The sequence below is a fragment of the Lactuca sativa genome, chromosome 7 (assembly GCF_002870075.4).
Source record: "Lactuca sativa cultivar Salinas chromosome 7, Lsat_Salinas_v11, whole genome shotgun sequence".
Classification (NCBI taxonomy): Eukaryota; Viridiplantae; Streptophyta; class Magnoliopsida; order Asterales; family Asteraceae; genus Lactuca; species Lactuca sativa.
In genome coordinates this window covers 77,202,520-77,217,008 of record NC_056629.2, presented here as the reverse complement: position 1 = coordinate 77,217,008, position 14,489 = coordinate 77,202,520, and the positions used below count along the sequence as shown (strand labels likewise).

At 39.7% G+C, this 14,489-nt stretch overlaps 1 protein-coding gene and 1 non-coding gene across 2 annotated transcripts; one reads left to right on the top strand and one right to left on the bottom strand.

Moving 5' to 3' along the window:
- Positions 1–3,742: 3,742 nt before the first annotated feature.
- LOC111879597 (small nucleolar RNA R71) lies at positions 3,743–3,849 on the bottom strand. The gene has a single exon (XR_002846183.1). It is a non-coding gene; the product is annotated as a small nucleolar RNA R71 (small nucleolar RNA).
- Positions 3,850–7,250: 3,401 nt separating this feature from the next.
- LOC111879546 (uncharacterized) lies at positions 7,251–8,659 on the top strand. The gene is made up of 2 exons (XM_023876010.2): positions 7,251–7,369; positions 8,194–8,659. Exons 1-2 carry the CDS (start codon positions 7,251–7,253, stop codon positions 8,657–8,659), a joined length of 585 nt encoding a protein of 194 aa, XP_023731778.2.
- Positions 8,660–14,489: the final 5,830 nt, after the last annotated feature.

Below are 14,489 nucleotides of genomic sequence, written 5' to 3'. Positions count from 1 at the left end.
GATGGTCAAATTAGATGCCCGTGTAACAAATGTAATGTCAATAAATTTATACTACTAGCCATAATGAAATTCCATATACTTCAACATGGTGTTAGTCCATATTATATTATATGGAAGTATCACGGCGAAAATACAACTCACCCGGTTGTCGAAGACATACCGCGTAGTAACGAGATGGCCAATGTTATTGATGATGTTATGGGGGTTTGATTGAAAATGATACCAACCACAACGAAGGGAACCTAGATATAGACGGTAGCGGTGTTGATGATGGATTTCAAAAGCTGTTAGAGGAAGTCCAATTAAAATTATATATCCTGGATGTTCGTTTTCGTCCCTTGACTTTTTAGCAAAGCTGATGCATATCAAGGTGATCAACAAATGGACTGATAGTTCATTCGATCTGCTTCTTGAGTTGTTGCAAACTGCATTTCCTGAAGGAAACAGGGTCCCCCCGTCACATTACGAAGCAAAAAAGACACTTAAAAAGATCGGCTTAGGTTATGAGTCAATACACATATGTAAAAATGACTGCTTTCTTTTCTGGAAAGAACACGATTTGTTGCAAAAATGTCCAGTTTATAATGAGAGTCGGTGGGTAAGAAGGTGGCTCATAAGGTTTTACGATACTTTCCCATGACCCCCAGACTACAACGTTTGTACTGTTCAAGACACACAACTAAAGATATGATTTGGCATAGTACCGAAAAATCCAAAGATGGTACGATGATTCATCCCATTGATGGTACTTCATGGAAAAAATTTGATATGAAGTATCCCGACTTCTCGAGGGAACCCCGAAATGTACGCTTAGGGCTTGCTGCTGATGGTTTTAATCCGTTTGGTAACATGTGTAATCCTCACAACACATGGTCTGTCATACTCACCACTTACAATCTTCCACCGTGGCTATGCATGAAAGAGTCATCTTTCATGTTGACCTTGTTGATTCCCGGCCCCAAAGCACCCGGGAAGGACTTGGATGTGTTCCTTAGGCCGTTGGTGGATGAGTTGAAGCAGTTATGGAGTTTTGGAATACGTACTAAAGATGCAGCGAAAAAACATTCTTCAATATAAAAGCGATGTTATTATGGACAATAAACGACTTTCCCGCTCGTAGAAGTTTATCCGGTTGGAGCGGACAACGGTACAAAGCGTGTTATGGACAATAAACGACTTCCCCACATCCGTTCGGTTGAGGTTTTGGTGATCACCAAAATGATGGTAATTAAGATTTATTCTAATTCATTGTATTTCACATTGTATGTATACAAAAAATTATTCCGAATAATATTTTTTTTATGCAGTGGTGCCTCCGAAATGAAGAGGCATGGCGGTAAATACAAAAATGCACAAACTCTATAAAGCTAACGGTGAACGGCCTTGATATGTGCATAATTAGTTAATTATTTAGCATACATTTTTATTCATTTTTAACTAATTATGTGAATAATGTGGACAAAAGGTACTTAAAACTGTTTAAATTTTGTTTGCAGTCCAAAAGACATGCTTGGGAGTGAAAGGGAACAAGGGGAAGCAATTAGAGACCAAAGAATGAATATTGAGGGACAAAAGCTTACCTACTCGGCGAGTACATGAGCCTACTCGGCGAGTCCATTAGAATATTCCAGAAGATAAGCCACGACTCCTGATTTAAGACGAATAACTACGAGCCTACTCGGCGAGTTGGGTCTGCTACTCGCCGAGTACACCCTGTTTTGAGATAGCTAGAAAAACTGAGCCTTTATCCGATGGGACTATTTTTCTGGCGTTTTTTGAAGATCCATCGGCGATTGAGAACCCATGAAGGTGCTGAGGAAATCTAATTTTCAACCTTTTGAAGAATCAAAGCAACTAGGTTAATCATTCCACTTAGCTTTAGGAATTGAGTATGTTTAATCTAGCTAAACTTGTTTTTGTGTTTGTTTTTACTGCAACTATGAGCTAAATACGTTTTTGTTTCTGTTTGGGGAATACCAAGGAACTCCTATGGTTTAATTCTTAGCTTTTGGTTGATTGTGTATTGGTGATCTATTAAATTAAGTTTGTTAAAGAACCTTATGCATTAATCACAACTATTTTCTGTTAATTGGAAGACAATTAAGCTGCATGAACATCTATTAGTTGTTAACCTCATATGTCTATGTGAACACTTAATCATATGCTTAGGAATAATGATTATGAAACTAAGATTAATGAAACAATAGTTAGATTAATGTGTGAGCTTGTTTGAGAAACCATCAAACAAGAGGTTAATTGAACCACTAAATTGATTAACCACTACAAATCTTATTTAATCCAAATTATTAATCTAGGGAATTAATTAGCTTAAACACTTGATCACTGCTTGAATTAATTAATTGTCTAAGGGTTAGGAGTAATGAACATGAACCTAACCACTATAATTGGTAGCCAATAAAAATTAATATATCATAAATACAAAATAACCATAAGAGTGAATTGGTTGAACCTAAATAGAAACATCTTTATCAAATTTGGTGAATTAGTTATTTGCTTTAGTTACTCAGTTAATTAAGTGTTTTATGGTGTGCTTAAGTTTCTAGTCTTGCAAAACTAGAAGAAAACCTTTTTTACTTTCATTAATTGTTTAGTTAAAATTAGCCATTAGTTTAATGTTCCATTCCCTGAGTTCGATAACCTATTTATTCAACTATAGCACTAAAAGATAGGTTCACTGCCTTTGTGTGCTAAATTTATTAATAAAAAGTAGGAATAAAACAAGTGCATTTTACACACATCAAGTTTTTGGCGCCGTTGGCGGGGAACGGTTCTAAATAATTAATCTAATCCCTAATTTTTTCGATCCTTTGTGTCAGTTTACTGGCACAAAGTTAATTTATTGCAATTTAGTAGTTAGAAATTAGGTTTTAGCATCTGTTTTAGTTTTAATATTAAGTTTAAAATTTCTTCAAAATTACACTGATACTCGCCGAGTGCATTCGCACCTACTCGGCGAGTACAAGTGTATTTGGCATATTAATTTTCGATTTTTTTAGTACATTTTTTTTTGTTCTTTTTACGTTTTTATCTTGTTTATTTCAGGACTTTCATGACCAGAGGATCAAACACCCCGCTGGTACCCCCGTTTGAAGATCCCGAATCCGCATTGAAAAGGAATAAAGGAAAGGACGTGGAGAGCTCGAGTACACCAAAGAAGTCACCTTTGTCCAATTTGAAGACTGTTTTTGGGAAAAAGAAGAGCAGCAAATCAGGAGCATCCAGCGCTTCTTTAGTAATCGACGAACCAGTTAAGGAAGATATTGAGTACGAGACCGAGGAAGAAGAGGAGCCTACATACGAGCACGAAACCAATTCCGGGTAAGAGTTAGCTATCACAATGGCTAACATTGATGAAATCCCCATGGGAGAATGGAAGAAGAGGATGCGCGACGACACTGGCCCGGGACTTGTGCAACCCGCAATTCCCGCAACTGCTACTTTCAAGCTAAAGGGTCATATCCTAGCTTTACTTAAAGAAATACCTTTTTATGGCAAAGACCATGAAGATGCCTACAAACATTTGGATGAAGTCAATGATGTAGCTGATTACTTCAATGTTCCAAATGTGCCCCACGAGACTCAGCTACTTCGTATGCTTCCGGTGACATTCAAAGGTGCTGCAAAAGACTGGCTCAAGTCACTTCCCCCCGGATCAGTCACCACATGGGCGAAGATGAAAGAAGAATTCATTGATCACTTTTGCCCACCTTCCAAAATAGCCAAGTTGAAGAAGGCTATTGCTAACTTTGAACAACAAGCTGGAGAGTCGCTATATGAAGCATGAGAGAGGTACAAGAGCTTACTAAGAAACTGCCCACACCATGACCTAAATAGCCAGCAAGAAGTCTCCATCTTTTATGATGGAGTCAATGTCACAACCAGGCAGCTACTAGACTTGCAAGGCCCGCTCACAAAGAAGCCGCCCCCGGTGATCAAATAATTGATTAAAGAATTCTCTAAACACTCTAGAGAATACCACAACCCTAGACATGATGTCACTAGGGGAGCCGCTTATGCAGCTACTGAAGACTTATCCGCGGTCATGGCTATGCTAAAAACCATGGATAGGAGGATGGATAAAATGGATCAAACAATCCATGCTATTCGGGTGGGTTGTGAAAACTGCAATGGGCCTCACCTCACTAGAGACTGTGATTTAGATGAGAATGACAACAAGAAGGTGCAAGTTTGTTACTCAAGTGGAGACCGATATGATGAAGACTGGCGCAAACAAAAGAAAGAGTGGCTCCCGTATAAAGAGTACAAAAAGGCCAAGGAGGAAAGGTTTAGGCAAAAAGGAAGAGGTTTCTACCAAAAGGAGGAGCCGATACAAGAGAGAAAGCCAAGCTTGGAAGAAATGCTCACCAAATTTGTAGTTGCTTCAGAAAAGACATAATGATCATGATGCTGCAATTCAAGAAACAAGGACCATGCTTATAAACTAGCAAGCATCTATCCACAATATAGAAACGCAGCTTGGGCAACTTGCTCAACAAATCAACCAAAGGTCACCGGGCGAACTTCCTAGCAAAACTGAAAATAACCCACGAGGCGCGCACATAAACATAGTCACAACAAGAAGTGGGAAGATAATCACTCCCCTGGCACCTATTCAGACTGAGGCATCTAAGGAATCACAGAAGGAGGAGGCAGAAAAGCAAGCAGAAAAGCAAAACATACAATCTGACATCCCTACTCGCCGAGTACCATGTATGGACTCGGCGAGTACACCACCAAATCCCAACGAGCAGGTCCCTGAAAAGCTTTACCAGCCTCCAATGCCATACCCAGCCCGAGCTAAGAAGGAGAAGCAGGAAGAGGAGTATCAGAAGTTTCTAGATCATATCAAGACTCTTCAAATCAACATACCCTTCATTGAAGCCGTCATGCAAATGCCCAAATATGCAAAGTTCCTTAAGGAAATTCTCACTAATAGAAGGAAGATGGAAGAAGTGAAGAAGGTAGTACTCAATGAAAACTGCTCAGCTGCTATGCTAAATAAGCTACCAAAGAAGAAGGGTGATCCGGGGAGTTTGACTTTACCTTGCCAATTTGGCAACTTGGCCACCATTCATGCCTTAGCCGATTCGAGAGCAAGTGTGAACCTAATGCCATATTCATTCTTTAAGAAGCTGGATCTCCCGGAACCAAGGCCAATTCGCATGGCAATTCACTTGGCAAACAAGACAGTCACCTTCCCAAGAGGCATATGCGAAGACATACTAGTCAAGGTGGACAAATTCGTCTTTCCCGCTGATTTTATCATTCTAGACATGGAGGCGGATCCACAAGTGCCAATCATCCTTGGAAGGCCCTTCCCCAACATGGCAAGTGCTATAGTAGACATGAGGGACTCGAAGATCACCTTGCGGGTAGGAGAAGATTCAGTCACATTTGGGGTAGACCAAGCTATGAAGTATTCAAGGAACAGTGATGACATGGCATTCTCAATTGATATGCTTGACGAATTATTGGAGGAATGCATAAGTGAAGATTCCAACAAGTTCACAACTGATGATGAAGAATTTGATCCAGAAAAAGACTTAATGGAAATTGAAAGACTGTTGGAAGAAGCAGATTATGAAGAATTGGTGAAGCAAACTGACAGTCCTACTCGCTGAGTAGGACCGATCTACTCGCCGAGTTCGTCTTTAGAAAAGGCAGAAGTCGTGAATACAGCCACAAACTCGCCGAGTACCCTACCTGCACTCAGCGAGTCCAACAGTCAGAACCAAAAATCGGAGCTCAAAACTTTACCAGAACATTTGGAGTATGCTTTCCTTGAAGAAGGCAACCAAAAGCCTGTAATCATAGCCGCTGACCTGTCCAATTCTGAAAAGGAAGAGCTCGTGCAAGTGTTGAAGAAGCGGAAGCGGGCAATAACATGGAGCATCACCGACATCAAGGGAATAAGCCCATCTTATTGCTCCCACAAGATCAATCTGGAAGAAGGAGCAAAGCCGGTTGTACAGCACCAAAGAAGGTTAAACCCAAATATGCAAGAAGTAGTCAATAAGGAAGTGGTCAAACTCTTAGATGCGGGAATTATCTATTCTATTTCCGACAGTCCGTGGGTGAGTCCGGTCCAAGTGGTGCCCAAGAAAGGAGGGATGACGGTCATAACCAACGAAACGAACGAGCTAATTCCGACACGAACGGTAACCGGTTTGAGAGTGTGCATCGATTATCGAAAGCTAAACGATGCCACTCGTAAAGACCATTTTCCCTTACCTTTTATTGATCAAATGTTAGAAAGACTATCGGGCCATAGCTACTATTGCTTTCTAGATGGATTCTCGGGGTATTTTCAAATACCCATAGACCCAATGGACCAAGAAAAGACCACATTCACTTGCCCAAGTGGGACTTTTGCTTATAGACGCATGCCTTTTGGGCTATGCAATGCACCCGCGACTTTTCAAAGGTGTATGACAGCCATATTCCACGATATGGTGGAAAAATTCATGGAAGTTTTTATGGACGACTTTTCCGTTTTTGGATCTTCTTTCCATGACTGTCTCACAAATCTTGACTTAATGTTTGCTAGGTGTGAAAAAACCGACTTGGTCCTCAATTGGGAGAAATGTCACTTTATGGTCAAGGAGGGTATAGTTTTGGGCCACAAGGTTTCCAAAATGGGAATTGAAGTGGATCGGGCAAAGATTGACACCATTGCCAAATTACCCCCACCAAGTAATGTGAAGGGAATTAGAAGTTTTCTAGGACACGCGGGTTTTTACCGGCGTTTCATAAAAGATTTTTCCAAAATAACTAGACCTCTAACACAATTACTACTAAAAGATGCACCATTTACTTTTACTAAAGAATGTTTTGAGGCATTTGAATGTTTAAAGGAAAAATTAACTAATTCCCCGATCATTATTGCACCAAATTGGAACTTACCCTTTGAGATTATGTGTGATGCTAGTGACTTTGCATTAGGAGCTGTCCTCGGTCAAAGGGTTGATAAGCACTTTCGACCCATATATTATGCTAGCAAGACTCTAAATCCAGCCCAAGAGAATTACACCACCACTGAAAAGGAATTATTAGCTGTGGTTTATGCCTTTGACAAATTCCACCCTTACTTGGTTTTATCCAAAACTACTGTTTTTACTGACCACTCGGCTATCAAGTATTTGTTTGACAAACAGGATGCCAAGCCAAGACTGATACAATGAGTGCTACTTCTTCAAGAGTTCGACATAGAGATACGAGACAAGAAGGGAATGGAGAATGTAGCAGCTGACCACTTGTCAAGGATTGAGAACCTACAATTGCAAGAAGATAAAGTTGGAGACAACTTCCCGGACGAGTACATTATGGTGACCGTGGGAGAAGAGCCATGGTTCGTAGATATAGCTAATTATTTAGCTACAAAATACATCCCGAAAGATTTTAGCAGTCAACAAAAGAAGAAATTCTTTTCTGAATTAAAATATTACTTTTGGGACGAGCCATACCTCTTCCGGAGCTGTGCGGATGGGATCATACGAAGATGCGTATTCAGGAAGGAAAGCCGGAAAATATTAGAGCATTGTCATAGCGGGCCCACGGGTGGACATCATGGAGCACACTATACTGCAAAGAAGATCTTTGACATTGGGTGTTATTGGCCCACAATTTTTAAAGATGCAGCCCAATTTGTCAAAGAATGTGATGCTTGTCAAAGAGTGGTTAACATTTCATCTCGAAATGAAATGCCACAACATAGTATCTAAGTGTGCGAGGTGTTTGATGTGTGCGGAATCGACTTCATGGGACCATTTCCCATGTCTAAAGGAAAAAATACATATTAGTGGCGGTGGATTATGTATCCAGATGGGCGGAGGCACAAGCGTTACCAACAAATGACGGTTGGGTGGTGGTGCGGTTTTTAAAGAAATTATTTTCACGATTTGGAGTCCCAAAAGCCCTTATAAGTGACCGAGGCACACATTTTGCCAATGACCAATTGGAAAAGGTGTTAAAGAAATATGGGGTAACCCATAAGTTTTCCACATCGTACCATCCACAAACTAGTGGACAAACCGAAGTGACAAATCGAGCTTTAAAGCGAATTTTGGAGAAATCGGTGGGGAGCAATCGCAAGGAATGGTCGGATAAGCTAGATGATGCACTTTGGGCTTTTTGTACAGCTTTCAAAACACCTATTGGTACTACACCATACAGGTTAGTTTATGGAAAGCAATGCCATTTGCCGGTGGAGCTAGAGCATAAGGCGTTTTGGGCTTTAAAGAGGTGTAACTTCAACATGGAGGAAATAAAGAGCAACCGGTTGATGCAAATGAATGCTCTTGAGGAGCTGAGGAATGATGCATACTCTAGTTCATGGCTTTATAAACAGAAGACCAAGATGTGGCATGACAAAAGGATTAAAGAAAAAGAATTTCATGAAGGCCAAAAAGTGTTGCTCTTTAACTCACGACTAAAGCTTTTCTCGGGAAAACTCAAGTCAATATGGGATGGTCCTTTTCTAGTGAAGATGGTATTTCCACACAGTGCTATAGAGCTATTGTCAAGAGATGGCACGCCTTTCAAGATCAATGGTCATAGGGTCAAAAAGTATGAAGAAGGAGTCCCCAGGAATGAAGGAATGGAAGAGTTGCTACTGCTGGAAGGGATTGCAACCACGTAGAAGGGGAAGAGTCCAGCTAATGACTCCCTAAAAAGAAGCGCTTCTCGGGAGGCAACCCGAGTTTCAAGTTTGCATTTTCTTTCTTTTTCCTTATTTTCATTATTTTTTTTCTTTTCTTCGTCTGCTTTTAAGAACATAACTGCTTGAGGGCAAGCAATGCCTAGAGTGTGGGGTGGATGGCTTAAAAAATGAGAAAATACATTAATTTTTCAAAACTTTCACATTTTTTTCAATCTGCAAGGTTTACTCGCCGAGTAGGCACGTATACTTGGCGAGTACCTGCCCGAGTAGCCCAATAAAACGCGTAACGACATTTATACTCGGCGAGCAGAACCTTTCTACTCGGCGAGTAGCCACTTTACACGAATGAGCTATAAATCTGTAAAAAGAGGGTTTTCACCCATTTAACCCCTATACTCTCCGTGCACAGCGTGTTCTCAAGCCGCTCTGCGATTTCTTGCGATTTCTTGCGATTTCTTCCAATCTCTTCGATTTTCCACTTAATCTTCATCTTTCAAATAAAAAGGTAACATCTTTACACTTAAAACTCATCAAAGGTTCAATCTTTATCATAGATTTGCCCCTATTTTGCTTGATTTCGGATTTGGGGGTTTCCTCAAATTCTAGGGTTTTAATTTAGCCATGAATTAGGTAATGTTAGGAGGAATTTCTTTTGGATTTATGGTTAGATAACTCATTACAACAAACCCCTGTGAAGAATTTGGAGTTTTGGACAGCCTATATATGACCGGCACTAAACAGTTCCCGCTGTTCATCCTACTCGCCGAGTAGGTCGTGTACTCGGCGAGTAGATGACTATTCAGACCCGATTTGTTCGTTTTTAATTACTAGGTATTGTTTGTTTGTGTGCTTTTGATGTTTTTATGCAGGTATCATGACCAGAAGGGGGCAGTCTTCTCGTGGGGGGGAGCCAAAGTGATATCCCATGGCTTTCATTTCAACAAATCACTTCCAAGTCATCACAAACTAGGGCCAAAAACAGATTAGAGGCGCTCAAACAAAAGGAAATCCATTTACCCAACGATGTTGACTGCGGGTGGTTGGGAAATGTGGAATTGGAGGAGCAGCTCACACCTTACTTGGTGAAGGAGTACAGTTTGGGGTATACCATCATCACATGTGATCGTTGGTTACAATTATTCAAAATACAAGAGCCTGTATATGCCGAGCTGTGTTGGGAATTTTTTGCTACCATCTCATTCCGAGGTGGTAGTGAGTATTACAACCCCAACATAATTTCTTTTTCTTTGGGCGGGGAGCTGCGACAATGCAGCATTGCTGAGTTTTCTTGGAGGCTGGGCATTTATGACCAGAGCACAATGATGTCTGAAGACTTTGAAGCTTTTCTGGAAAACTGCCATAAGAAACTTCCCGAGGCAGTGGTGGCCTCTACATGGTGGAACATGATCGCTAACCGGGTGTATATTCCTTCCACCGCTCAGGAGGGCCACATTCGCTCGCCAATCCATCTCCTTATTCACCGCTTCGTGGCTAGCACCATCAACATGCGGAAGGATTGGGACAAGGTCCCAACCCTTGATATCTTCTATCTATGGAGTATTATTACTCCCGACGCTTTCTGCAATCTCCCCTATTGCATTGCCAAATTCCTTGCTGAAGGGGCGGTTAAGGAAAAAGTCAACTCCAAAATAAATGGAGGCATGTTTGTTACTAGGTTGGCCAAGTCGTTTGGGGTCCTAGATTTGCAACAAGCTAGGGCACTCACGGTTATCCACCCTCCACCATTCAACACTACACTATATAGGAGGGTACGGATAGTTGAGAAGTTTGGTGATTCATTCTCCATTCTACGTGAAGACGAGCCGGCAATCCCCGAGGAGTCGGGAAGGCGGGTCCGACAACGTAGTGAGCAGGTACGAGAAGACCCACCGGTTATTCCAGTGGAAGAGGACAATGATGGATTGAACCAATTGGAGTACCGACGCTACTTGGACGACATTGGAGGAGGGGTGAATTATAATAATCAATCTTTTGAATACCTCTTCCAACAGATGAACATTGCCCCAAGACCCGGACCCGGCTATCCATACATTATGAGTTGGGACGAGAGAATGAGGAGAAGAGATGGAGAAGGAGGAAGTGGCGCAGGAGGAGCCGACATGGAAGATGAAGAATGAAGAGTTTTCTTTTATGTTTTGTATTTTTATGATGTTTTGTTATGTTTTGAACAATTGTTAAACATTTGGATTATTTTTATTTTTGTTGGGATGGTTATTACTTTCACTTTTAGTTGTTTATTTTTCAGGGATAGAAGATTAGGAAGCATACTAAATTGTTGAGGGTCAAGTAAGGAATGAGATTTTCAAGAAAAGTATGGAGTTTTGTACTTAGGATTGAGTCTATGAGAGTCGAGAGTAATGGAGAGTGTTGCTGCTGAAGGAATTAGAGTGAGGGTCAGTGAAATTTCCAATTTCAAAACCTGAGTCAAATGGAGCATGAGCTGGATCAGTTTTGGCAAAACAATGCCTACTCGCCGAGTGCACAAACTCTACTCGGCGAGTACATGGGATATTACACGATATAGTTCCAAGTCAAAAGATACTCGCCGAGTCCGCGTCACTACTCGCCGAGTAAATCTACAATCTTCGATTTCCAGAACTGCTTTGAGCACTTTCACTGCAAAATTTATCCACTTTTTGTGAGGAATTGTCACTGGAAATTTTCTAAGAAGCTTGTTCCGTGAAATTTTCGAGCTGTCAACCACACGAGACGCATGACACCAAGACATGGATGAGCTGTTCCCATGGCTAAAGTCAAGTGAAGATGGAGCTGAAGAGAAGAGTATCAACCTATCGACTGCTACCCCAGGGGAGTTTGCTCCAATTCTCTCTATATTTGCATTTTTATTTTTGCATAATATGCAATGAGGGAATTGCATAAAATAAGTTTGGGGTAGGGGGTTGGTCACATATTAGAAAATTTAGAATCTTAATTTAGGCTAATTTTAAAAAAAAAATTGCATACCAAAAAAATATTACTTAGGACTTAATTTAGAAAATTTTGGTAAAAGCAAATTAGGATTCCATGTTAGAATTGTGTTGATGATTGCATGAAAACCCAAATGTTTAGTTGAGTCTATACACGTTCTAGTGCATTTGTGGCTTCCTTATTCCAGTGAAATCATGGGACAAAAACACGACCCTGCTCAGCCTGAGGGATACAATATATTTAGCAGCCTAAACCTGAAATGTATCCAGGAAAATTATTATCGTTAGCCAATAAAGGTTGATGTTGAGCGCCCCTGCTTAAGCATGTAGGTTTTTGAGTGAAAAAAGAGAGGTACATGTAAAAAAAGAGAGAATTGCAAGAAAAGTTGAAGAATTTTGGAGCAAATAAAGTGAAGATCAAAAGATCAAAATTCCAAGAAATTCAAAGAGTTGAAGATACCAAAAATCAAACAATAAAGGTGGTGAATTCAAAGAGATCAAATTATCAAGGAAGTGAAGAATTCAAAAGAGCTCCATAGTGGTATCGAAAAGTTGTAATTCTAGATTATGTATGCTTGGGTTGCTCAACTAAAAATACCTTGAGGGTAAGAGGTTTTCTGCGGATGGATTCGGAGGGTTGCATAAAATGAGCATAGTTCGGGGTGAGTGGGGGAATGTTTATGAGGATTGTGAGTATTTGGAGTATGGGGGTACCTAGGACAATTATAGACACAAATGCATGCGTTGCGGTCTTGGCATAATGGTTGGGTTAGATTGGAATTGTCATATGTGATTCTAATATGTTTAAAATTCAGTTTTGCTTGGGGGCAAGCAAAAGACAAGTGTGGGGTATTTTGATATGTGCATAATTAGTTAATTATTTAGCATACATTTTTATTATTTTTTAACTAATTATGTGAATAATGTGGACAAAAGGTACTTAAAACTGTTTAAATTTTGTTTTCAATCCAAAAGACATGCTTGGGAGTGAAAGGGAACAGGGGGAAGCAATTAGAGACCAAAGAATGAAGATTGAGGGACAAAAGCTTACCTACTCAGCGAGTACACGAGCCTACTCGGAGAGTACATTAGAATATTCCAGAAGATAAGCCACGACTCCTGATTTAAGACGGATAACTACGAGCCTACTCGGCGAGTTGGGTCTGCTACTCGCCGAGTACACCCTGTTTTGAGATAGCTATAAAAACCGAGCCTTTATCCGATGGGACTACTTTTCTGGCGTTTTTTGAAGATCCATCGGCGATTGAGAACCCTTGAAGGCGCTGAGGAACTCTAATTTTCAACCTTTTGAAGAATCAAAGCAACTAGGTTAATCATTCCACTTAGCTTTAGGAATTGAGTATGTTTAATCTAGCTAAACTTGTTTTTGTGTTTGTTTTTACTGCAAATATGAGCTAAATACGTTTTTGTTTCTGTTTGGGGAATACCAAGGAACTCCTATGGTTTAATTCTTAGCTTTTAGTTGATTGTTTATTGGTGATCTATTAAATTGAGTTTGTTAAAGAACCTTATGCATTAATCACAACTATTTTCTGTTAATTGGAAGACAATTAAGCTGCATGAACATCTCTTAGTTGTTAACCTCATATGTCTATGTGAACACTTAATCATATGCTTAGGAATAATGATTATGAAACTAAGATTAATGAGACAATAGTTAGATTAATGTGTGAGCTTGTTTGAGAAACCATCAAACAAGAGGTTAATTGAACCACTAAATTGATTAACCACTACAAATCTTATTTAATCCAAATTATTAATCTAGGGAATTAATTAGCTTAAACACTTGATCACTGCTTGAATTAACTAATTTTCTAAGGGTTAGGAGTAATGAAGATGAACCTAACCACTATAATTGGTAGCCAATAACAATTAATCTATTATAAATACAAAATAACCATAGGAGTGAATTGGTTGAACCTAAATAGAAACATCTTTATCAAATTTGGTGAATTAGTTGTTTGCTTTAGTTACTTAGTTAACTAAGTGTTTTTATGGTGTGCTTAAGTTTCTAGTCTTGTAAAACTAGAAGAAAACCTTTGTACTTTCAATAATTGTTTAGTTAAAATTAGCCATTAGTTTAATTTTCCGTTCCCTGAGTTTGATACCCTACTTATTCAACTATACCACTAAAAGACAGGTTCACTGCCTTTGTGTGCTAAATTTATTAATAAAAAGTAGGAATAAAACAAGTGCATTTTACACACATCAGGCCTTTTAAGATAGTATTCGACGTAAATACTAACATGCCGATTGGGGAGGTGTACGAATGTTTCATTCTGGAGGTTGGGAGCTATATGTGGCGGGACATCGGTTTTGATAAAGACACATGGACAGAGGTTTCTGAAGCCGAAAGGGTTGGAATTTTGCAGTATCTTTCTGTAAATTATTTATAAAGTTATATATGTAATATTTTTTAATTTTGATTTATTTTTAATTTCTCTATTTTTTTGTAGAGATGGTTTGATTTTGACGCGATTACAAATCATCCCATGGCTTCGACTTATTGGGCATCACTGAACAATCGGATATGTGCGCGGTATAGAGGCCGCAATAATATTGCAAAAAACCGTTTTGATGATTTTGTAGGGAATGTGGAGGCAGCAACGGCTCAAGCCCCTAGGGGTATGGATCGGCAGCGTTGGAATGCTGCTATTGACCATTTCTTACTAGAAAAACATCAAAAACAATCCGCTGGAAACAATGAATGCCGAAAGAAGCAAGTAGTGAAGAATCGTGGAGGGACGTGTAGCTATAGTAGTGCTTGTTTCAAGAAGGTAAGTTACAATAATTTTTATTCAATTATAACATATTTTTTAATGTTTATTCAAATATAACAT